The sequence below is a fragment of the Engystomops pustulosus genome, chromosome 1 (assembly GCF_040894005.1).
Source record: "Engystomops pustulosus chromosome 1, aEngPut4.maternal, whole genome shotgun sequence".
Classification (NCBI taxonomy): domain Eukaryota; kingdom Metazoa; phylum Chordata; class Amphibia; order Anura; family Leptodactylidae; genus Engystomops; species Engystomops pustulosus.
This window is the reverse complement of record NC_092411.1, coordinates 254,926,628-254,952,492: the sequence shown is the minus strand read 5'-3', so window position 1 is coordinate 254,952,492 and position 25,865 is coordinate 254,926,628. Positions and strand designations below refer to the sequence as shown.

Here is a 25,865-nt window from a genome sequence, read left to right as displayed (position 1 = left end):
AGGTTGCTGACACTAAAGAAAAAGGACCTCATTCGACTTTTCTTTTTTGCAGCGATTTACTGGTCCCCACTGATTGTAAAATTGGATCAGAGCAGTGAATTATCCATACCACTAGCTGGCAGCGTAAGTTCAGGGATCCATATCTGCGGAGCGTTGTGCTTAAATCAGCAAAAATGATACATTTGACGGCACGAAAATTGGAAATATCAGGGGCTTTCTAGTGGGATTGAGGTAAACAACGGCTTTACTTGCAATTTGGAGTTGCCCTTTTTTCGCAGCATTTGCTTTGGATGGTAAATAATATTTCAAGACAAATTCAATTGCTTTGTTTCTCTGCCGGGCAGTTGTACGCAGGATTTATTGATGCCGAGAAAATGAAACCGCTTAATGTAATTTCTGCCCAGATTTGGGGTGAGTTTAGTGAGATTTATTTACTGAGGCTTTTATCTATGTAAAAAGTTGATGCTGACAAGTTGAAATATTTGCATAGGACGTAAATTGTACAATTTACCATGGTGGTTTGTTTTTTTCTTAATATTTTTGTAGGCTGGTGTTACTTATTTCATCTCCTGGCACCCCCACTGATCAGTGCTGGAAGTAGCACAGCGCCATCTACCTTGTAGTGGCTCAGAATGGCACTGCTTCAGGTCACTGAACGAGGAACAAGACCTTTAAAAAGGTGATTCTCACTGGTTTGATATTGATGATTTTTTCCTAAAAAGAGGTCATAAACATTAACCCCTTAAGGACGAGACCCTTTTTTGTTTTTGCATTTTCATTTTTCACTCCCCACCTTCAAATATCTGTAACTTTTTTATTTTTCCATGTAAAAAGCTGTGTTTGGCCTTGTTTTCTGCGTAACAAATTGCACTTCATAGTGCTGTTAATGAATATTCCATGCCATGTACTGGGAAGCAGGAACAAAATTCTGAATGCAGTGAAAATGATGGAAAAACACAATTGCGCCATATTCTTGTGGGCTTGGATTTTACAGCTTTCCCTAAGCATCCCAAATTACAGTCTACTTTATTCTATGGTTCGGTACGATCACGAGGATACCAAATTTGTATAGGTTTTATAATGTTTTCATACATTTAATAAAATTAAAACCTTCTGTACAAAAAAAAAAATTCTTCATTTTGCCATGTTCTGGGACTAATAACTTATTTATTAGTTATTTATAAGTTCATACTTCAATACACAGAGCTGTGGGTGGTGTAATTTTTTGCAAATTTTGATGATGTTTTTAATGCTATCATTATGAAGACTGTACGGCCTTTTGATCACTTATTATAGAATTTTTTATATTTTTCAAAATGGCAAAAAAGTGTCATTTTCTACTTTGGGTGCCATTATCGGTTACGGGGTTAAACACCGGGAAAAATCGTTATTATATTTTGATGGATCGGACATTTGGGGACGCGATGATACCAAACATATTTCTGATTCTTACTGTTTATTTGCTTTTATATGTGATCTAGGGAAAGGGGGTGATTTAAACCTTTACTCTTTTTACTATTTTTTCATTTTTTATTTTTTTACCATTATTTCAGATCCTCCAGGGTAATTTAACCCTGCAGGGTCCGATTGCTAATACTATATACTGCAATACTACTGCAATATTAGTAAAGCATCCAGAGAGTTTCACCAGAGGTCACAGGGGGCAAGAGAGATCCGTCTGTAATTCGGGTGTCCTTAAGTGGAGAACCATCAGTATCTGACAAGCAGCAGCACTCCCGCACTCCTGTAGATTGCGCTATAACCTTGGGCGCAGATTATAGCTAGTGTGCCGCCCCCTTCACGCATTCAAGCCTTGATAAACCTCACCCTATGTATCTTAGCCCTAATTGACCTTGTTAGGATGTGTCCCTGGCCTGCACAGTATGGGGGTTCCATTTGATTTACTGCTCTAAACACTCTTAGTCTGGTCCTGGTGGTACAATATAATACATGCCTAATAGTAATAAATATTAGCATATTAAATAATATAAATCCATTTAAGGCCACCCTATGGTCCATATTGTTCCATTATCCAGTTCTTTATAGCAATACAAGTTATGTGTTGTATTATCATTAATTAAAGGGTCATTTTTATATGGGCATTGACATAATTATCATAATTCATCTGCCACATCAATACATTTCTTTAATTAGATGTTATTGAAAAATGTATGAATGTATGTCTGAAGATAATTCCCCATAAATGTAGCTATGTTGTCCCTTAGAAATTAGATTGTTGTCCAGGGATAGGACCGCTGATGCTGGAGTGATTGCACAAATAATCAAACAATTTTGCATATGAACACTAAATGTAGAGCAAATTTGGACTAAGCAGTAACAGCCCCTCTAAGTGCACATTTTTTTTTCTTGTCCGAAACAGGGCAGCCGCGACACAAAACTGACACAGACACTTCATAAATACATGTGCAAGCAGTTTGCACATTATTTTCAGTGCAAAATCAGACAGAAAACTGGAGCAAACACTTTAATAGCTGTGGGCCAGTGATTAGCTATATTGGAAATGTTTGCACCTGTTTTGTGTTTTAGGTTTTGTCTTACAAATGCTGATGCAATACAGTAACCAAAACACTTGGTGCACTTATACAGCATCCGAGTGCCACAGCCCACTGGCTGTATGGTGGTGGAAAGGGTCCTTTGTTGTGAGGTACAAGTGAAGAGGGGCACATGGATGCAGTGCAAACCAGAACTTACATTATTAGACAGTAACTTGAAGGACACTACCACATGCACATCAGGGTCGGCTCCAAGTTTCAGTAAGCCACTGGGCGACAGCAGTGAACTCACATTTTAGCATTAAAAATAAACTAAAACGGTCTTCTGTTCCTTAAATTATTTACTAGTTTATCAGGGAAGCCCCCCTCTGTTTAATTTGTACAGCCTTATGTGTGTCCCCCAGCAGCTCTGGGCCCTGACACTTGCCCAGGTATTCCCAGTGCTGGTGCCGGCCATGTGCACAGCTGTCTGCCAACCACAAAGGCTGAAGTTAGTCCCCAGGTGGTGTTATGTCAACCCGGTATACAGTAGAAGGCACTTGGTCTCTAAAAGGTTCGCCATCACTGATATAGGGGGTTCTTTAAATGTTTAATATTTAATATTTAAAATTTCATTCAAAACAGTAATTATCCCCAAAATAGTCAATTCTGAAAAAACGGAAAAGCGATATTCAATTTGTAAGCCGCGTGACATCAAAATAAATTATCCAGACATTTAAAAAATTATGAAAATGTAAAGTAGGCACATGGGAAATGTTATTCAGTAACTTATTTAGGTGGTAAATCTATCTGCATCACTTTTTATCATCACTATTCATCACTTTTTTTTATAAATAAACGCAAAACTTATCAGCCAAAATTTACCACTAAAGTGAAGTACAACATGTGAGGAAAAAAACCATTTCAGAATCACTTTGATAAGTAACAGTGTTCAAAAGTTATAACCATATAAAGTGGCGCAAGTCAGAATCCAAAAAATGGGACTGAGCCTTGTTACAAATGGCTGCATCTTGAAGGGGTTAAAGTCTTTCTCAAATTTATAAGCGTTATAAGATATATAACTTGTACCGACGTATACCTGCTGTGTTTGGTTAGGTGTCTCTTTTAAAGGGAACCTGTCACCAGGAGATCCATTTTTAGCACTCCCCCAGTCCCATACCTCCCAACTTTTGTGGAGGAGAAAGAGGGACAAAATGGCGGCGCGCGAAGAGCGCCGCGGCGATTTTTTTACCCACAGAAGCCACACCCTAGCCACGCCCCCTAACCACACCCCCTGGCCACGCCACTGCTCATACCTTCAACGCATCCACTGGCACCAATGTATATTTATGTATATAATTGGGGGGCATATTCCACTCCCCCTAGACAACGAGCATGCCCCCCCCAGACAACGAGCATGCCCTCCTAGACAACGAGCATGTCCTCCCCTAGACAACGAGCATGCCCCCCCAGACAACGAGCATGTCCTCCCCTAGACAACGAGCATGTCCCCCCCTAGACAACGAGCATGTCCCCCCCAGACAACGGGCATGTCCGCCCCCAGACAACGAGCATGCCCCCCCCTAGACAACGAGCATGTCCCCCCCAGACAACGAGCATGCCCCCCCTAGACAACAAGCATGCCCCCCCTAGACAACGAGCATGTCCCCTAGACAACGAGCATGCCCCCCCCTAGACAACGAGCATGTACCCCCCCTAGACAACGAGCATGTACCCCCCCTAGACAACGAGCATGTACCCCCACCTAGACAACGAGAATGTACCCCCACCTAGACAACGACCATGTCCCCCCCTAGACAACGAGCATGTCCCCCCCCCCTAGACAACGAGCATGTCCCCCACCTAGACAACAAGCCTGTCCCCCCCTGTGGCTGCGTGCCCTTTTTTGTGTGTTTGTGTTATTTTTGTCTTCCAGGACCGTGCCTGCTGTGGACTGCTTCGGATTCGAAGGATTACATCGATGACCGACAGTTCTAACAAATAAAATGGTCAACGAGGGTGTGTCTGCGTTTTTTGTTCAATAAAATTTTCTGAAAACGGTGTGATTATTTATTTTTTTGCGACACTCTTCATAGTTTGCCGTAGTGGTGGTGCCGGCTAGGTGACGGTGCTCATTACTAAGGGCTGGCCTTAGTGTTTGCCTTAATTTTTTTGGCAAATTCACACTAACGCCCATACCATTACCCCGGTACCCACCGCCACCAGGGGTGCCGGGAAGAGCCGGGTACAAACCAGTACCTGACCGTCTATAGATGGTCAGGTGTTGGGGCGGCTGCAGGCTGTTATTGTTGCGCTGGGATAGCCCCCTAACAGTGGCCTATCCCAGCTCAGTAATGGCAGGCTGCTGCTGCTTTTTTGTATCAGGCTGATTTGAAAAATAGGGGGCACCCCATGCCGTTTTTTCTTCAAATTTTTGACAAAAATATGCGTGGGGTCCCCCCTTTAAAGGGGGCTCCCAGGCTGTTTCCCCCATTTTTACAAAAAAATGGGGGGGAAAAACGGCATGGGGTGCCCCCTATTGTTCAAATCAGCCTGATACAAAAAAGCAGCAGCAGCCTGCTATTACTGAGCTGGGATAGGCCACTGTTAGGGGGCTATCCCAGCGCAACAATAACAGCCTGCAGCCGCCCCAACACCTGACCATCTATAGACGGTCAGGTACTGGTTTGTACCCGGCTCTTCCCGGCACCCCTGGTGGCGGTGGGTACCGGGGTAATGGTATGGGCGTTAGTGTAGTGCAAACACTAAGGCCAGCCCTTAGTAATGAGCACCGTCACCTAGCCGGCACCACTACTACGGCAAACTATGAAGAGTGTCGCAAAAAAATAAATAATCACACCGTTTTCAGAAAATTTTATTGAACAAAAGACACAGACACACCCTCGTTGACCATTTTATTTGTTAGAAATGTCGGTCATAGACGTAATCCTTCGAATCCGAAGCAGTCCACAGCAGGCACGGTCCTGGAAGACAAAAATAACACAAACACACAAAAAAGGGCACGCAGCCACAGGGGAGGACATGCTCGTTGTCTAGGGGTCAGGGGTAGACATGCTCGTTGTCTAGGGGGGGGGGAAATGCTAGTTGTCTAGGGGGGGGACATGCTCGTTGTCTAGGAGTCGGGGGGAGACATGCTCGTTGTCTAGGGGGGGGGAATGCTCGTTGTCTGGGGGGGGGGACATGCTCGTTGTCTAGGGGGGGGGCATGCTCGTTGTCTTGGGGGGGGACATGCTCGTTGTCTAGGGGTCAGGGGGAGACATGCTCGTTGTCTAGCAGGGGGAAATGCTCGTTGTCTAGGGGGGGAAATCCTCGTTGTCTAGGGGGGGGACATGCTCGTTGTCGCAGTAAAGGGTAGGGGTCCTATGGAGCGCAGTAAAGGGGAGGGGTCCTATGGAGCGCAGTAAAGGGGAGGGGTCCTATGGAGCGCAGTAAAGGGGAGGGGTCCTATGGAGCGCAGTAAAGGGGAGGGGTCCTATGGAGCGCAGTAAAGGGGAGGAGTCCTATTGAGCGCGCAGTGAAAGCCATAAAAAACACATTTGATATTTTCCTTCCCGCTTCCCAGTACAGGGCCTGGAATATTTAATACTGTCACTAGGAAGTATAATTTGTTACGCAGAAACAGGCCGCACACAGCTCTGTACGTGGAAAAATAAAAAAGTTATTGATTTTTGAAAGTGGGGAGTGAAATATGGAAACGCAAAAATCGTTCCGTCAGAGTAATGGAGCAGGCGGCCGTGTATGACCATTCTGCTCCATTACTGTCATAGAGCGATGACATGGACCTTATGTGGACCCCAACAGACCCCTCGTTTTCATGATCTATGGGGGTCACATCACTGAAACCCCCACACATCAGCAGGTTAAGCCCTGTCCTATGGATAGAGCCTAACTTGTATTTGTGGGAAAACCCCTTTAACCCCTTAACGCTCTGCGCCGTAGCTCTACGACGCAGAGAGTATAAGGAGTATATGAAGAGCGCTCACGGGCTGAGTCCTCTTCATACAAGGTGGGGGGTTTTGCATGTTGCAGAAAACCCCCACCGCTAATAACCGCAGTCGGTCATTGTCGCCGGCAAAGTCTTTTTTACGATCGCTGTGCCCCCGAACGTCATCGGGGGGCGGCGATCGTTTGCCGTGGTAGCCTCGGGTCTTCTTTTGACACGAGGCTACATGGCTTCTGCAGGTTCGTTACAATGAGCCAGAAGTATTGCAGTATATGGTAGGAGCGATCTGACCATCTAGGGTTAATGTACCGTAGATGGTCTAAGAAATAGTGGAAAAAAAAGAAAAAACAGGTTTTAAAAATAAAAAAAATTTATAAAATATTAAAAATTCTAATCACCTCCCTTTCCCTAGAACGGATATAAAACATAATGAACAGTAAAAATCACAAACACATTAGGTATCGCCGCGTCCCAAAATGCCCGATCTATCAAAATATAAAAACGGTTACGGGCGGCGGTGACCTCCGAGGCGGGAAATGGCGCCCAAATGTCCGAAATGCGACTTTTACACCTTTTTACATCACATAAAAAATGAAATTAAAAATGATCAAAATGTTGCACAGACCTCAAAATGGTAGCAATGAAAACGTCGGCTCATTTCGCCAAAAATGACCCCACCCCCAGCTCCGTGCACCGAAATATGAAAAAGTTATTAGCGTCAGAAGATGGCAAAAATTTTTTATTTTTTTTTTTTGCACACATTCGTTTAATTTTTGAAAATGTATTAAAACACAATAAAACCTATAAATCCGGTATCGCCGCGATCGCACCGAACCAAAGAATAAAGCTGACGTGTTATTTTGAGTGCACAGTCAAAGTCGAAAAAACTGAGCCCACAAGAACGTGACACGTGCGGTTTTTAAAAAAAAAATTTCCACATTTGGAATTTTTTGCAGCTTCGCAGTACACGGCATGTTAAAATAAATAACATTACGGGAAAGTAAAATTTGTTACGCACAAAATAAGCCCTCACACAGGTCTGTACACGGAAACATGAAAAAGTTATGGATTTTTGAAGTTGGAGAGCGAGAAATGAGAGAAAAACCCTGCGTCCTTAAGGGGTTAAGGGATTAAGTATATGGTACAATAAAAGCAGAATAGAAGGGCACTGGGGGGGTTAGGGATGGGGGCAGGGGGTCTATGGAGGAAAGTGTTTAACCCTTTAGCTGCTGCCTGCAGTCACTGTAGAGTACCTGTTATCACACTGCAGCAGCTGCACACACTCGGCTCTGCTTCATCAGACGAACTTCAGTGAGGAGCAGGAGGAGGTGGGGGCAGGGAGCTATTGATGTAGCAGTGCTGGAGAGTTCCTGCCTGCACGGAGGCTGATCCCCTGGGGCTGCTGTGCAGGGGCAGTGCAGAGAACATGACACTCTGCACTGCTCCATCCATCCATCCATCCATGTGCCTGCAAGTGGCAGCCTGAGGACAGGGAGGGCTCTGCCTCCCAGGGGAGGGGATGGGGGAGGTGCCGGCTCTGCAGCAGACAGCCCGGGAGCTGGAGAGGAGGAGGACGCTGCACCCCGCCCCCTGGCTTCTCTGTATCCTGAGCAGGACGGGGGCGGGACTCGGGGGCGGGACTCGGGGGGGGGGCGGGACTCGGGGGCGGGACAAAACGGAAAAATCCGTGAAACCGCAAAAAAACCGGGACTTTCACTTAACGGTCCGTGCAGGCGGGACAAGGGTTAAAAAACGGGACTGTCCCGCCCAAAACGGGACGGTTGGGAGGTATGCCAGTCCCCACAGAGCATAGTACATACACTGCCAAAGTGTTTTTGTATTAAAAATTGGTTTTACAGAAAAAAAGATATGTTATATTGTACCTTTCATTAGCATCTGCTGTGTGACTAGGCAGTTGCCAATTGGGAGGGGCTGGAAAGGAGCAGTCCCCCCCACCCTTGGGAAACTGCTCCTCCATGTGTCCTTTTCAAATATATGAAAAACCCCATCACTTGGCTTAGCGATGCCCCCTGCTCCTCTACAGCCAATCCCGAGTGTGGGGAGTTATTCATATATTTGAAAAGGACACATGTTTCCCAAGGGTGGGGGGGGACTGCTCCTTTCCAGACCCTCCCAATTGGGCAACTGCCTAGTCACACAGCAGATGCTAATGAACGGTACAATATAACATATCTTTTTTTCTGTAAAACCTATTTTTAATACAAAAACACTTTGGCAGTGTATGTACTATGCTCTGTGGGGACTGGGGGAGTGCTAAAAATGGCTCTCCTGGTGACAGGTTCCCTTTAATGTTCACATGTGCTATTGATTGTCTATACCAGTGATGGCGAACCTTTTAGAGGCCGAAGTGAAGTGCCAACACAAAAATTTAACTAGAATAACAAGGTTTTAATTGAGAAAACGAGCCATAGAGAGACGCCCCCCCCCCATATACGTAATATAGTATAAAATGCATACAGCGTGTCACCATGTAGTATAAAATGCATACAGAATGCCGCCATGTAGTATAAAATGCATATAGCTTATCGCCATATAGTATAAAATACATACAGAATATATATATATATATATATATACAGAATATATATACACATATAAACACCGACATATACACATCACATACATAAACACCTACATATACACATCACATACATATACACCCACATATGCACATCACATACATATACACATCACATACATATACACATTACATACATATACACATACATATACTCATTACATACATATACACATACATATACATATTACATACATATACACAGATAAACTTTATTTTCTTTTATTCTACAGGAAGGTTCTCCAGGAATGCATGCAGGTTACGCCTGGAGCGGAGGAGAGGGGGGCTACGGAGCGGAGGAGAGGGGGGCTACGGAGCGGAGGAGAGGGGGGCCACGGAGTGGAAGAGAGGGGGGCTACAGAGCGGAGGAGAGGGGGGCCACGGAGCGGAAGAGAGGGGGGCTACGGAGCGGAAAAGAAGGGGGCTACGGAGCGCAGGAAAGGGGGGGCTACGGAGCGGAGGAGAGGGGGGCTACGGAGCGGTAGAGAGGGGGGCTACGGAGCGGTAGAGAGGGGGGCTACGGAACAGGACAGAGGGAGCAGAGCAGTGCGGAGCGGACCGGGACAGAGCAGAGTGGAGCGAACCGGGAGGGAGCAGAGCGGAGCGGCCCGGGATAATTACTGCGCATGCGCGGTTTCTATGGGAGCGACTGAAACTTTCAGCGCTTCCCAAGTTACCGTGCATGCGCAAAAACTCTGCGGTTCTGTCTATGGAGCGGTGCGTAGTTCCGCCGCTCGCATAGACAAAATTTTACGGGCAGTGGGCAGAGGCTTACCGGCGACGGTATGCGTGCCAACAGAAACGGCTTTGCGTGCCGTCTGTGGCACGCGTGCCATAGGTTCGCCATCGCTGCACTAGGATGTCAGCTACTGGCTACAGTTGACATCCAGTATATTCCGATGCTGGCCCTGTTCCGATCTGTTCCGGATACTGAGCGCGAAGTCACTTCGCAGAGTGTTAAGAGGTTAATGATGCACATGTCAACAAATATAGGAAAGATCATTCTTAGGGTAATGTCACACGTTCAGTTTTTTAGATGCAGTTTTTGATGCCCAAACCAGGAATGGAGTAGAAGTAGGAGGAGGAGCAGCACATTTCAATTATTTGTCTCACCCATTATGATCCACACCTGCTTTTGGCTTCAAAAACTGCATCTGAAAAACTGAACGTGTGCCATCACCCTAGGGCAGTGATGGCGAACCTTTTAGAGAGCGAGTGCCCAAACGACAACAACAACCCACTTATTTATTTCAAAATGCCAACATGGCAATTTAAGCAATAAGTTATTGCTTACTGCTTAGTCAAAGCTTTCAATCTATTGGCAACCTGAGGACATCAATACAGTAGAAAGAGGAAAAATTTTGATTTTTGTAGTGTCCCCCCATGGTCCCCTGTACAGGATGAATGCAGGGCCCATGGCAGAAGCTCAAATTATAATCCAGCCCAGTCCACATCTTCTCACTTCTTTTGCAGTCCCAGGCAGCCAAGGATGGGTTGCTTTAAAGGAAACCTACCACTTGTAGTGGCAGGTTTCCGATGGCAATACCGAGCACCAGCTCAGGGTGAGCTGGTGCCGGAGCTTATTTTAGTTAGTGTTTTAAACCGCGGTATCGCGGTTTAAACCACTTTTTAAACTGTATAGCCGGCGCAGGGAGGTACGCGCTCGGCGCTTACCGTGCACGCGGCTACATAGGAAGTGAATGAGAGCCGCGCGCACGGTAAGCGCCGAGCGCGTACCTGCCTGCGCCGGCTATAACGTTTAAAAAGTGTTTTAAACCGCGATACCGCGGTTTAAAACACTAACTAAAATAAGCTCCGGCACCAGCTCACCCTGAGCTGGTGCCCGGTATTTCCATCGGAAACCTGCCACTACAAGTGGTAGGTTTCCTTTAAAATAGTACTGAGTGCACAATGTCCTCTGTGGCCTGGGATTGCAGGAGGAAGCCATGGGTCCTGTATTATAAACTCTATGCTGAGGACCTGGGTGCCCACAGAGAGGGCTATGAGTGCCACCTCTGGCACCTGTGCCATAGGTTCGCCACCACTGCCCTAGGGTGAAGACACACGTGGCGTTTTTAGGCCGTCTTTGGGCCATTTTCAGATCTTAAAAAACGCATCTGTTTTTAAAAACGCATCCGTTTTTTGAAACCGCATGCATTTTTGTCCGTTTTTAATTGCACAAACTCGAAAAAATTGACAAAAACGCATGCGTTTTCAAAAACCGGATGCGGTTTTTAACGCATGTGTTTTTTACGATCTGAAACCGCACTAACTAAAAACGGCCCAAAAACGGCCTAAAAACGCCATGTGTGTCTTCACCCTTAGGCTGGTGCCACACACACCGCTTTGTCTGCGTTTAAAAATGCAAACGCAGACAAAGCCTCGCCTACCGGGGCGGGCCGCAGCCCGATCGCATCGGCGTTTCTATGGAAACGCCTGCGATCGGGAACTAGCCGCCGGTGTTTTGCATTAAATTAACGCAAAACACCGGCGGCTCGTTCCCGATCGCAGGCGTTTCCATAGAAACGCCGATGCGATCGGGCCGCCCCGGTAGGCGAGGCTTTGTCTGCATTTTCAAACGCAGACAAAGCGGTGCGTGTGGCACCAGCCTTAGGGTGGTGCCACACATGGCGTTTTGAACCTGTTTTTGGTCCGTTTTTAAGCAGTCCGTTAAAAAACCGCATGCGTTTTTGAACAGTTTTAATTAAGATAATTGGTCAAAAACGGAAGCGTTTTTCAAAAAGGGATGCGTTTTTTAATCGACTGCTTAAAAACGGACCAAAAACGCATCCAAAGCGCCATGTGTGCCATCACCCTTAGAATTCATACCGTCTGCTTCTGGTTCTCTGGTTACAGATTTTGCTGCATTACAGGCCTGGAAGTCTCTGGAGAGAGTCCCAGGTGTCCAAGGAACAGATTATTTAAAGTCGAGTCCATTTAAAGAATGGAGGATGTGCACCATTATATACATATTATACTGCACATTGTACAGCATAATATGTATATAACATATATGTAATATATATATATACTGTATATGTGTATGTATCTGTGATGTGCATATGATGTGTGTGTATATACTGTATGTGTGTATATATGCTGTATATGGCACTGTGTGTATATGTGGTATATATGTTCTATATGTGTGCGTATGGATGTAAGAGTGTATAAATGTGTGTGCATGAATGAATGTATATAGGTATGTAAATGAGTGTAATTTGTATATTTTTAAGTGGGAAAGGGGGCCCCATGTAGAAGTTTGCAATGGGGTCCTGCTTCTCCTAGTTACATCCCTGCTATGGTCCTAGTGGTGCGAGGAGCCATCACTCATAAGCATCTCCTGCTTCCAGGCATGTTTCCTGTAGTCAACACTAGGGGGAACTCACTTCATAGAAACTGCAACAGATACCCCAGAGATAAATGAGATAAAAAGCACATAAAACTAATATGGACTTGCAGTTTTGGTTCACAACATATCAATTACAACTCTATAGCTAAGAATACTAGACAAAAATAAGCAATGTAAACTGTAAAAGTAGAAAAGGCATCACTCCAACATCAATGATGTAAGTGAAAATGATAGATAATCCACAACGTATTAACCCCTACACGGACAAGAACGGTATAGTACAGTGGTGGCGAACCTATGGCACGGGTGCCAGAGGTGGCACTCATAGCCCTCTCTGTGGGCACCCAGGTCCTCAGCATAGAGTTTATAATACAGGACCCATGGCTTCCTCCTGCAATCCCAGGCCACAGAGGACATTGTGCACTCAGTACTATTTTAAAGGAAACCTACCACTTGTAGTGGCAGGTTTCCGATGGAAATACCGGGCACCAGCTCAGGGTGAGCTGGTGCCGGAGCTTATTTTAGTTAGTGTTTTAAACCGCGGTATCGCGGTTTAAAACACTTTTTAAACGTTATAGCCGGCGCAGGCAGGTACGCGCTCGGCGCTTACCGTGCGCGCGGCTCTCATTCACTTCCTATGTAGCCGCGTGCACGGTAAGCGCCGAGCGCGTACCTCCCTGCGCCGGCTATACAGTTTAAAAAGTGTTTTAAACCGCGATACCGCGGTTTAAAACACTAACTAAAATAAGCTCCGGCACCAGCTCACCCTGAGCTGGTGCTCGGTATTGCCATCGGAAACCTGCCACTACAAGTGGTAGGTTTCCTTTAAAGCAACCCATCCTTGGCTGCCTGGGACTGCAAAAGAAGTGAGAAGATGTGGACTGGGCTGGATTATAATTTGAGCTTCTGCCATGGGCCCTGCATTCATCCTGTACAGGGGACCATGGGGGGACACTACAAAAATCAAAATTTCTCCTCTTTCTACTGTATTGATGTCCTCAGGTTGCCAATAGATTGAAAGCTTTGACTAAGCAGTAAGCAATAACTTATTGCTTAAATTGCCATGTTGGCATTTTGAAATAAATAAGTGGGTTGTTGTTGTCGTTTGGGCACTCGCTCTCTAAAAGGTTCGCCATCACTGGTATAGTACATTGAGTGCTGCTTTAGCGCTACACACTTGAGAAAATTGCACAGGTTCAGAACCAGGACCAATGCGATCAGAGCAGGAACTGGTATATCCTGAGGGCGCGTTCACACGTTCCGCTATCGTCGCGTTCATAACACGACGCTAGCGCACAGTGGGCGGGGCTCGGGCCGATCGCATATGCGTTTCCTGGGAAACGCATGCGATTAATAACCCGATCGCATGCGTTTCTCTGGAAACGCATATGCGATCGCCCCAAACTCCGCCCCCTGTGCGCTAGCATCGCGTTATGAACGCGGCGCTAGCGGAACGTGTGAACGCGCCCTCAGAGACAGGGAGCCCCTGCTGCAGAGGCCACAGCCAATGCAATCACCAATTGAGGCTGTTTAACCCCTTAGATGCTGCGGTCAGTTGTTACCACCGTGTCTTAGAAGCTATATAGTTGTCAACAATATTAACTCGGAAACATTGACAAGCAATCCACATGTATTCCATTTTGGCTTTTCGGTCATAAGACCTTCATTAGCAACTGTGAATCATATACATATGCAATACATGGCCAGGGGGTAGTTACGAACAGTGCCCTTTACAGGTGAGGAGCTGACAGAGGGAGTCGCGAACCCTCCAGGAAGGTCCTAGACCTGGTCATCAGGAGTTAACAGTGGTAGATCCTGCCTGAACAGGCAAGAGTTAACTGTGCTAAAGTTATCGTCCAATTGTATTCCTTTATGTGAACTGGAGTGTGATTGGAGAGTGAGCACCACCTGACTAGGGTTTAACAAAACCCCTGGACAGAAAGGGGCAAGTGCTCTTGGAACCCTGTGCCATGATCGGAAGGCACCGATGCATTACCACGGCAGCCAGGGACCTAGTGAGGGCCCGGAGGCTTGCCACAGCCTGTAGCCTACAGCCAGCTCACACTGTCATACTATTGTATTGAGGTATATAAAAGGTACATCAAACCTTCTGGTCCCCTCCTTGGACAAAATAAAACAGTAAAAAAAAAAAAGAAAACTTTTAACCCCTTCCTGACCCGTGCCGTAGTAGTATGGAGAGAGTATAAAAATGTAACAATAACTCCCTATATTCCATTTAAATTATTATAATAAAAATATAATACAATTCTCCCATGTTTGGTATCACTGGGTTCATAAAGTGCAGATCTATAATTATATTCCTGCTTAATGATTGCTTAAAAAAGAAATACAACACAAAAGATGCAGTTTTTGTCACTTTGGTAAAAAAAAAAAGTTACAAAAAGTGATTAAAAAGTTGCACAAAACCCGAAAATGATACAAATGAAAATTATAAAATTATATCTCACCAAACAAAAACCACTACAGCTGAACCAGAAAAATGTGTGAAAAAATTTAAAAAGTTTTTCACACAGCTTTTAGAACTCGACGGAAAAGTAAAAAAAGAAAAGAGTGCTATAATACTATATATATATATGATCATAGCACTTTGTATTGTTTGATTTGATATAAATAAAGCTGTGAAATAATATAATAGAGTTATCCTGCCAATCCCCGATAGATGGCGCTACAATGTAGATTGTCGCTCGTCTGCTATGTCACATGAGTCACATGACGTACACAAACAGAAATCCTCCTAGCGGCACAACATAGCCCCTTCTCATCGCCATTTTCTTGTAGGCGATTTGCACTGAATCTAATAGTAGTGTCTACAACAAAATGGCGCTGGAGACAATTCCGGCATTCATAACTGTTACTCTTGCTCTAGTGACGGGGTTGCTGACAGGTACACAGACAGCTGGATGAACTGGGGCTGCCGCCGGAAAGGAGCCGGATTTCAGTATGGCGGGGGTGTCTGCCCGCAGCCGGGGCTGGTCCTCACTCTGCCGGCTTTACCTTCGTGTTCATGCGGTACAGCCGAGCTGCGGCCGGGCCTGTCATGGTGGGTACGCTTCTGTGTGTGTGTGGTTGGAGGAGGCCAGACATAACTTTACAGCTGCTCCTCAGTACTGGGTATAATGGCAGAGGATATACTGGATATTGTTATCTGTATGTGACCCCAATATCATGTTATGTCCAGGGTTATTAATAGGAAACAGCGCCGCCCCTGTACCTGTGTTGTGCCAGGTATTGCAGCTCATAATCTAGAGATCTGGACTGTGCTGCAATGTCAGACTCATCCCTTACAGAGGAGAAGCGCTATTTGTGAGCAAGTCAATTTATTTGGATCTGTGATAGATCTTTGCTAGGATTTGTGCAGATGAATGAATGACCACGTTCATTTTGCTGATGTTGTTGGGAATACTTGGGGGTAATCGGGGCATATTTTAAGATTTGTGTATCAGTATAAAGAGCTGTGTTCTTGGAGGACCTCTCCTATTGTTCCCAAAACACACTGGTAGGTTGATTAGATTGTGGGCCCCATGGGGATAGGGATTGATTGTTACTGGTACTGAGCAGATTATATGGAGCCCCCCCCCGCAGGCTCATGGTGGGCAATTTACATGGAAATCGGGGGAAGGATATGACTGTCACAGAAATGAATGGGGGTCTGTGTTGTATATGGGAGAGACCCTGTGACTGGTTTAGTTCATAATGGACCACCCTCTTACCCAGACCGGTTTTCCCATGACACACATTCAGTTTCACTTTCTACTAACCTCAAAACCGCCGGTGTATACAGCTGGTTTACAATGTGGATAATGTCCTATATAAAGTGTGGGTTTCTTTATTGGTGCTGTCATACGGTGCGCTCGTGGACAGTGTTTGGACGTCTTTTAAACGCACTGGAACCACAGGCGTTTTACATGTTTTCCGTGTGTTTGGCTGGTTTGAACCTGTATATCTTTATTTCTAGAAGTGTAGGCAGCTGTAAAACGGATTCAAACCGGCCAAATGCATGGTAAACATACAAAACGCATGTATTTTCAACGCATTTAAAAACGGTTCAAGAATGGTCCAAGAACGCACTGTGTGACAGCCCCTTAGCAAGTGATTCTTGATCTCATTGCTTTGAGGTGATGTGATAGGTTGCTATGGGAGACAAATTACTTAAAGAGAACCCGTCATGCAAAATAACCCCCTAAACTAAATATATTTTCATAAACTGCCATTAGAGAGCATTGCCTCTATCCCTTCATTGTCCCTCTACATGCCTGTAAACCTAAGCAATGAGGTCCTAAAGCTGTATGCAAATGACCTGTGAAATGTCCAATGAAGCATTAGCATATTCAAGCTGTCCACTCTATTCATGAGTGGGAGGCACAGCCACACCCCCAGTGCTTGACTGACAGCCTGTATAATGATGTGAGGCTGTATAATGATGTGAGGCTGTATAATGATGTGCTTCCTGGTGCTGGTGGCCACGCCCCCTGCAGCCTGTGTGTACATGTGTGTGTATATAGGAGAGATACAGCAGCTCCAGGCAGCCATGTTACAGCAGAACATGTCAGATTCATGTGTAGCTGATGTCTGTGTCTCTCACCTGTATATTAGTGCATCTGCTGACATTCTGCATCCTCCTATCTATGCTTTACTATACATTACACACAGACATGAGCAGGGGGAGGAGAGGGGAGGGGTAACAGGAGTGACATCACTGCCTCTGACCATGTGACCAGTCTCATTTACATGATAAAAAATAGATGATTTTACAATGAATAATGTATGAAATAACTAGTGGACCCATCTTGAGCATTAATGGTAGCAGTGGTGGGTTGAACTTCTAATGAAGTTCAGGGTCAGGTCTGGGGTACCCGAAACGCAAAGTTTGGTTCACATCCACTCATCACTACCTATAATCAAAGGGCTCTTCTGGTATATTGATAATTCTGACCTCTCCATTGGATATGTATCGTATTGGTGGAGGTTCAGCTTCCGGGGCTGGAATTGATAAGAGAAAAAAGCCTGAAACGCAGCTCTTTTCTCTTTTCAGTGGCCAAGCTGTGTTACTGCAGCTCACCTCACATTAAAGGGGTTCTCCAAAGTTTAATCTTTTGGTGACCACAACAATTTAGCATTTTTCCCCTTATCGCGTGCAGAGAGTGACATTTTTTTCCATCAATGTAGCCGTATTGTGCGATTAGTTGTAGATTTTAATGGCATCAATTTTGGGTATGACTAACTTATTGATTAGATTTTGTTAGTTTTTGTGTAGGAATATTGGAAAAAAACAGAAATACAAACGGTCCCCTACTTAAGGACACCCGACTTACAGACCACCCATAGTTACAGATGGACCCCTCTGCTCACTCTGGCCTCTGGTGAAGCTTTACTAATGTCCCAGGCTGCAGTGTTCACCTTTAAGGAGTCTGTAATGAAGCTTTATTGATAATCCTTGGTCTCATTACAACAAAAAATTTTGAAAGTCCAAAAAATTTCTTTCGAACTACAATGATAAAATATACAGTTTTGACTTGCATACAAATTCAACTTAAGAACAAACCTATGCATCTTGTATTTAACTCGGGGACTGTCTGTACAGTTCATGGTTTTTTAGATTATGAATTTTGCAGTATTCATCATGCAGCATAAATAACAGGATATCTCTATTCTCCGGATTGTTATAGTAACACTGATACAAAATTTTTATTTGTATATTTCAAGCTTTGCATAATACAATCACTTTTTACTAAAAATCTTTTTTTTTTTTCTGGGAGCTGCGCAATGGCTAGTTTTTTTTGGAAAATGAGTTGTTTAATTTATTGGTTCCATTTATTTTTCTACATATTTTTTTTTCTTCTCTGCTGTTTACCAGATAAGACAAATAAGGCAGCTAGATTTGGTTAGATCGGTATGGATTCAGTGAGACCTGTTATGTTTTTTTTTAAGTTACAATTAATTTTGCAATGGTGAATAAAATGTATTTCGGGAAACTGAGATTTTTCTTTTATACTTTATTTAGATTTACTACATTGTTTCTTTCCGCACTTGTGATCATCACTTATATGAAACACTGACAGGCAGACACCTCATCTTAATAGGGGGCCTAATACTTGCCTACATGGCAGACCCAGAGGCCATTGTAAGACCTCCTTATTGCCCTGACAGTGGGCTATGTCTCCTGGTATGGTGGTATATAGAAACAACCTAAAGCCAGGTAAATACATATCTGGAAATATGAGCTGCAAATAAAGATCCAATTTCCAATTTTTAACTGTCTATATCTTTGGTTCTGTAGATGACATGTGGTCTGATTCTTATCCTGTGGTAAGATTCTTATCTTTAATAGGATACCAGAATTATGTATCTACTGTAGATACTATAGAACTGAAGATGGGGGCATCTGATGTGACACCTCTCCTGTGGCATCTACACTTTCAACTCCGACAAATACGACTCTTCTCTGCTCATTTTGTTATGACTTTGGTGGAGATTTCACATAAGAAAGGATTATTTAGTCTCCTTTTCAGTCCCTTTACCCGTATTATTTGGAAGCAGCGCTGTGCTGAATGACCAGACCATTGCTATAATAAGCTGTAATGATGTGGTCTCCATTATATCCCTGCACTGCTGAGCTCTGCTCTGGGGCACATGCTCTGTGATAAAGCTGCAGCTTCTGGATTTCACCCTCTGGTCAGATGATTCTGGTCTCCAGAACATAAAGCCTCCAGCGCTCACTGCTTTGTTCTCTAGTCACATACATTTTATTCAGAACAAGATGATGGGTAACACAGGACTTTGCATCTGTCCTCATTCTGCTGTACTGTATATACTAGGGCACGCTTCTAGAATAGTTTAAATGGCATATAGTGAATGTTCTCCAATGGATGTGTTGCTTTCTTCTTGAGTGTATTGCCAGTCCATGTGACCTCCAGAGGCAAGTTAATATCCTATAGAGGTCCCATGTACATCCTGGGCCACCTCTATGAAGAATGGATGGTTTCTCACATACCCCAAAAGTCCTGCTCCAGCCTGCGAGTCCTGAAAAGTGCTGAGACATGGATGACTCGCCCCACGTTGGCCATTTATTGGCCTCTTTGGACCATATCGTTGACGTCATGTTGTCCAAAGAGGCCACTATTTAGCCTAAAGGTAACAGTATTACAGAGTTATTCATTCTAGGAATACATCTTTTAACCTCTATCCCGACTGTTGGGACCCACAGAGATTAGGAGAATGGGGACCCAAAGTCCCTGGAAGCGCCTTGTACCAATGGAGTGGAGGGCTATTGTGCATGCTTGACTTCCACTCCATTTCCTTCTATAGGATATCTTATGGCAGTGATGGCGAACCTTTTGGAGGCTGAGTGCCCAAACTACAGCCAAAAACCCATTTATTTATCACAAAGTGCCAACAGGGTCATTAAATCAGCAACTTATTGCTCCCTCCTCTTCCACAGCTTTCAATAGTATTGGCATATTGAGGACCCCAATACCATTAAAGAGGACCTGTCACCTCAATTTTCGGCACCAGGAGCTGCTTACTAAAGTAAGCAGCTCCTAGTGCTTGAACAAACGCCGCAGTGTTACAGTGATAGCGTTACCGGAAATTTCCGGTAACGCTATCTAACACTGTGGCGGAGTACAATGTAATCATCGGACAGCTCACAAAGCTGTCTGATGTATTCATGAGGGGGCGGTCCGAGGCGCTGCCTCTTTCCCGGACCGCCCCGCTCGCTCCATAGGCCGGCAGTGACTGCCGCGCGCTAGGCGGCAGTCACCGCCCCAGCCACGCCCCAACCCCGCCCCCTCATGAATACGTCGGACAGCTTTGTGAGCGGTCCGACAATTACACTGTACCCCGCCGCAGTGTTAGATAGCATTACCGGAGGTTTCCGTTAACGCTATCACTTTAACACTGGGGCGTTTGATCGGGCACTAGGAGTTGCTTACTTCAGTAAGCAGCTCCTAATGCCGATAAATTGGGTAACAGGTCCTCTTTAAATGAAGGAGGGGATATTCAGATAATCAATGTAGCTTTCCTCCTGGGTCCTTTTGAGAAAGAAGAATCGTGGGCAGAAGCTCCAATGATAATTCAGCCCTTTCTACACCTACTTCTTCTTCCTGCAGGAAGTTTCTGGAAAACTCTGTGCTGGCGTGACAGGCCTGGGTGCCCACAGACATGGCTCTGAGTGCCACCTCCGGCACCTGTGCCATAGGTTCGCCACCACTGTCTTATGGGATAGTGGTCTCTGAAGTGCCATAGAAGTGGATGGAGTGTGGGTAGAGCTTGTGTTACAATTGGTCTTCCAGTCCCCTATTCTCCCAATCACTTGATAGATCACTGGGACCAGATAAGAGATACAGGGGACACTTATCATATCCCGGCGTATGATTGCGGCTACACTACCCCCTTGTTGCGCCGGTTATGTCAAGGGGCTTGCCTGCTATGTTTTTTTGTGTGAAAACCAACAAATGAAAATTTGCAGTTTTTTCAAAAGAACACAGGCCCCCTCCACCGCCGCGCCCCTCTATGCCCCCTCCACCGCCGCGCCCCTCTATGCCCCCTCCACCGCCGCACCCCTCTATGCCCCCTCCACCGCCGCGCCCCTCTATGCCCCCTCCACACCCACATCGTGTGGAGATGGCGTAGTTGCTATTGTTATTGCAAATTCTTACACAGATTTTTTTCACTCCTTATACGCCAGAAAACTGTGAGGACTCTCCCCCTATGTGTCTATTATGTCACAAATTTGTTTAATTCTAGTTTCAGACGAACATGCGCTACACCCGGGCATAGCAAACGTTAGTCTGGAGAGGTGGAGGAATGAACCCTCCCCACAACATCAGTGTGAAAGAGGCCTAAGAGAATGTGATGACACTAAAGATCCCTACAGTATGTACAGGCAGCCCCTGGGTTATGTACAAGATAGGTTCTGTAGGTTTGTTCTTAAGTTGAATTTGTATGTAAGTTGGAACTGTATATTTTATAATTGTAACCACAGCCAAAATTTTTTTGGTCTCTGTGACAATTGGATTTTAAAAATGTTGGGTTGTCATAAGAATCCGGATTAACAATAAAGCTTCATTACAGACACCTGTGATAACTGTTACAGCTGATTATTGTAGCCTAGGGCTAAAGTACAGTAAATTATCAACATCCAGAGGTCCGTTTGTAACTAGGGGTTGTTTGTTAGTCGGGTGTTCCTAAGTAGGGGACTTACTTCAAATGACTTTTATCTTAGAAGGGGATATACCTGGTGGTACTTTTTCTGGAGCTTTCCATAACACGGTGGATAAGTGGGTCCCAGCACTTCCCATGGGGGGGGGGGGGGGGCGGCAAAATTACCATGAATACTTGTTTATGTGTTATCTATTCTGTAATATCAAACTTATACAGGCGGCCGCTAACTTGAGGAACTTGGACGACTCCTAATTACAGCCGCACCCCTCTGCCCACTGTGACCTCTGGTGACCTCTCTGGATGTTACTATAGTCCTAGGCTGCAATGATCAGCTGTAAGGTGTCTGTAATGAAGCTTTATTCATAATCCTTGTTCCCACAATGGCACAAAATTTTGAAAATCCAATTGTCACTGGGGCAAAAAAATGTTTTTGTCCAGAGTGACAATTATAAAATATACTTGTTCTGACTTACATACAAATTCAACTTAAGAACAAACCTAAAAAAACCTGTAACCTCTATATAGAGTACACACTACATCACATTTTCCATGGAGGACAAGAGGCTGCCGGTTGCATCCAGTAATTTTGGGTTGGGGCAGTTGTGAAATAACTTTTATGATAATGTATTGTTAGAGGCTTTTTCTTAAACTGGTTGTGCAGTGAAACTCTCCTGTAGGACGACTCTTGTATGAACACCGTGCTCCTCAGACGTTGCACTAACATTTCACAGGGTTAATAAACCTCCTCTTGCCAATTTGGAGGAAATATTTATTAATACAAATAAATAACTCCAAGGTGTGTATAATGTTACAAGACGTCTATTCTGCACAGATTCTGCAGCGCTGCACAGGGCTTGCCAGATAGATATATATATATAATTACTGCCAGTGTTTTATGTGATTAAATAGCCAATTGAGACAAGTATAGTTATCTTACATCCTGCATTAGGGTGATGTCACACGTGGCGTTTTTAGGCCGTTTTTAGTTTTTCAGATAGTAAAAAACGAATGCATCAGTTTCTTAAAATGGATGCGTTTTTTAAAGCATGAGTTTTTTATGATCTTAAAATGCACTAACTAAAAACGGCCTAAAAACGCCACGTGTGACATCACCCTTAGGCTGCGTTCACGATTGGTAAAAAAAAGAGCCCCGGTTACCAATCACATGCATTTCTATGGAAACACATATGCAATCGGGCCAAGCACAGGGGTTTGCCATGCTCAGTATCCAATTTGGGGAGCACATGGCCGTCTGAATGTGGCTTATGGGTGATGCCGCCAAATCCTCCCCCCAGATCAGACTATTGCTGACCCCGTATCTAACATCGGGCCGCGAAGCTGCAGCTAATGAATGGACAGCTCGTGACCCAATAGGAGCAGAAAAGTTTTTTTGAGCGAGTAAAACCGCATGTGTACGCATCTATGACGCTTATACAGTCGTTATTGCGACCTCTGGTGCTCCTATAAATGATGTCCTGTACCATCTACCAATGTCTCATTTCACAGAAGACCCTCGTAAACCTCATCTACTTCATTCGCATGACTAGGAGTCTCGTGAATGGGCTTTGTGACACTAATAATGCCGGTCAGATGGTACTCGGGTCATGTGACAGGACGAGAAAGACCTAAAAGGATATTCAATTTTCTGCCAGTTATCGGTTAAATTACTTTAATTTTAATGTGATGCTTTACTCTGTTGCTTCCTTAAAGGAGTCATCCCTTATGTGACATATATAGAACTGTGTGATTGGAGGGAGAAGCCCTAATTGCCCTTAAAGGGTGTCACGTAAACGCATTACAGCGCCACCTACAGGAGGTCTGCGGTGGTCTTGGTTCTGGTTCTGTAGCTCTTCCTCCTCAGGTCGGGTGTGGTGCTTGTTCTTGTATTGTGTGCAGTACCCTGTCTCCTCACTATTGATATACCTGTGTCTTTCTGCAGGATGGCAGCGCTCTGTGAAGAGTAGAGGACTTTTGTGTTTAATGCCGTCCAGTCGCCTGCCGGTTCAAGCACAAATCCGTCTTTATTCTTCAAATGAACCCAAGGAAGGATCTGGACCAACCGAGCTCAATGCCACCAGCTCAACAGAGAAACCCACAGCAGGTAAAATCTCCCATATGGGGATCTCTCTCCCATAATCAGACCCAAAATGCTCTGGTTTTCCCTTTTCTGTAATAATCAGATTCTCACCTTACATTTACCCTGAGGTTATAAACTGAAGTATGATCTGTGGTTACTGCGTGTCAGCCACATGTCATACATATCCATAGACATCTCTTTACCCTGCAAATTCCAGAGGGGTAAATGAGAAGACTGCACATTTCTTTACACGTTATAATTTTACGTATCAAGCTAAGAAACATATTGTCTTAAAGGGGTTGTCCACTTTAAAAAAAATAATTAAACGCTGTATAATTTTTCAATATACTTTCTGTATCAATTCCTCACAGTTTTCTAGATCTCTGCTTGCTGTCATTCTATAGGAAGCTTCGTTGGTTACTTCCTGTGGATGATAATCTGGCCCTGGTCATGTGATGTCACACAGGTGCACGGCTCGTTATAGCGCACAGCACTGATTACTGTCTGTGATACGAACGAGTGGTGTACCTGTGTGACATTACATGATTATGGCCTGGTTTTTATCCACAGGAAGTAAACAATGAAGCTGACTGCTAAATGTCAGCAAGCAGAGATGTAGAAATTGTGAGGAATTGAGACAGAAAGTTAACTGGGAAATTTTATAACTTTTCATTACACAAACAATATTAATTTATTTGCTGACAGTGGACAACATTTTTTACAAACTAAATACTTAATGATGAATAAAAACACTAAATAGATTCCAACGTGTCATCATTTAAAGAGAACTTTTTACCCCCTTAAAATGCTGGCCCCTCAGGTACGGTATGAAAAGTTATTTTTATAATTCCCTCTTTTATGTGACATCTCGCCCATTTACCTATAAAAAAAAAAATCTCCAAAGTCATGTGAAAATATGCAGAGAAGAGTCATATGTTGCCTGAGATGAGTCAAGTCTAGAGGCTGTAGGTGGATGTCACTTCAGACTCTTTTACAGTATCTTTTATCTTGGATACTAACCCCCTCCAGTATCCAAAATGTCCTTTCTAGAATTCCCTATTTTATGTTAAATTATACCTGTTTACCGAATACAAAAAAACTCCCCTAAAGTCAGGCAAATATTGCTCTTCTCATCTCATTTTCACATGAGTTGCAGGGGAGTGTTGCTTCTTTGCACTGTAATTTCCATTGATCCTGTAGTATTGAATGGAGAGGCTGAGGACGTGCACCACCTGCCCCTCCATCATTTAGTAAACCCCCCCCCCCCCAAGGGTTCCCGATCTGGTGATCAGTGGTTCTTCCAGTAGTTGGACAATGACCCTCAGCATGTTATCTCTAATCTGTGGATAGGGCATAACAATAATGCCTGGCACAACCCCTTTCGTTGCTTTTTCTTTTAAAAAATGTTTTTGGGGTTTAAAGACTAGAAGATGAAGGCAGGAATTTGAACTCCAAAATCCTTTTTTGTAATGTCAAAAAGTTGTCTGGGCAAGAAAAAAAAAAAAAAGTAAAGTAACAACTTCTCCAATCATCACTTCAGAAGTTTCTTGCTGTTCGCTTGTTTTCACCTAAAAACCTATTTGAAAAATGGTTATAACAATGAAAAGGGGAAGTAAAATCTCCAGTAAATGTCTAAACCTCCTGAGCAGTAGCCGTGTCTGTAGATCCGCCCTGACCTCTGTCCAGGGTTATGATTTCTAGTACAGATATAGATGGGCCGTGTCATGTACAGGAGGTGTGAACTGCGTCTAGTCAATTATTACCTTCTGTGTCACAGTGGAGAATAAAGGACTCTGTGCTGTATAGAGATTATAGTCTGCAGGGATTTTATTATTAATAATCCCTTTATTTATATAGGATACACAGATTACGCAGCGCTGCACAGAGCTTGTCCGATCAGTCCCTGTCCCCAATGGAGCTTACAATCTAATCAACCTACCAGTATGTTTTGGAGTGTGGGAGGAAACCGGAGGACATTGTAAAGTCCTTGTTCCCATCAGACTGAGTAGTTTCCATTTTATCGGTTTTAAATCCACACGGGAAAGAAATGGCAAAAAAATAAGATTATTTTGTTATGCAGATGCTACAGGTCTAACCAATGCGTGTGACTGGTCTACACCCCGTTGTCCAGTTCCCCACTACTCTGCAGTTCTTGCACCTGTTACACCAAATGCCGCCAAGCCAATAAATAAGGATAAAAA

General features: G+C 44.3%; 1 protein-coding gene across 1 annotated transcript in view; it reads left to right on the top strand.

The window, feature by feature from the left end:
• Positions 1-15,160: 15,160 nt before the first annotated feature.
• SLC30A9 (solute carrier family 30 member 9) overlaps positions 15,161-25,865 on the top strand; it is a 61,817-nt gene continuing 51,112 nt past the window's right edge. The window contains exons 1-2 of the mRNA XM_072125011.1: positions 15,161-15,465; positions 23,527-23,688. Of these exons, the coding sequence (XP_071981112.1) occupies positions 15,366-15,465; positions 23,527-23,688 (262 nt within the window). The 5' untranslated portion in view covers positions 15,161-15,365. The remainder of the gene's footprint in view (positions 15,466-23,526; positions 23,689-25,865) is intronic.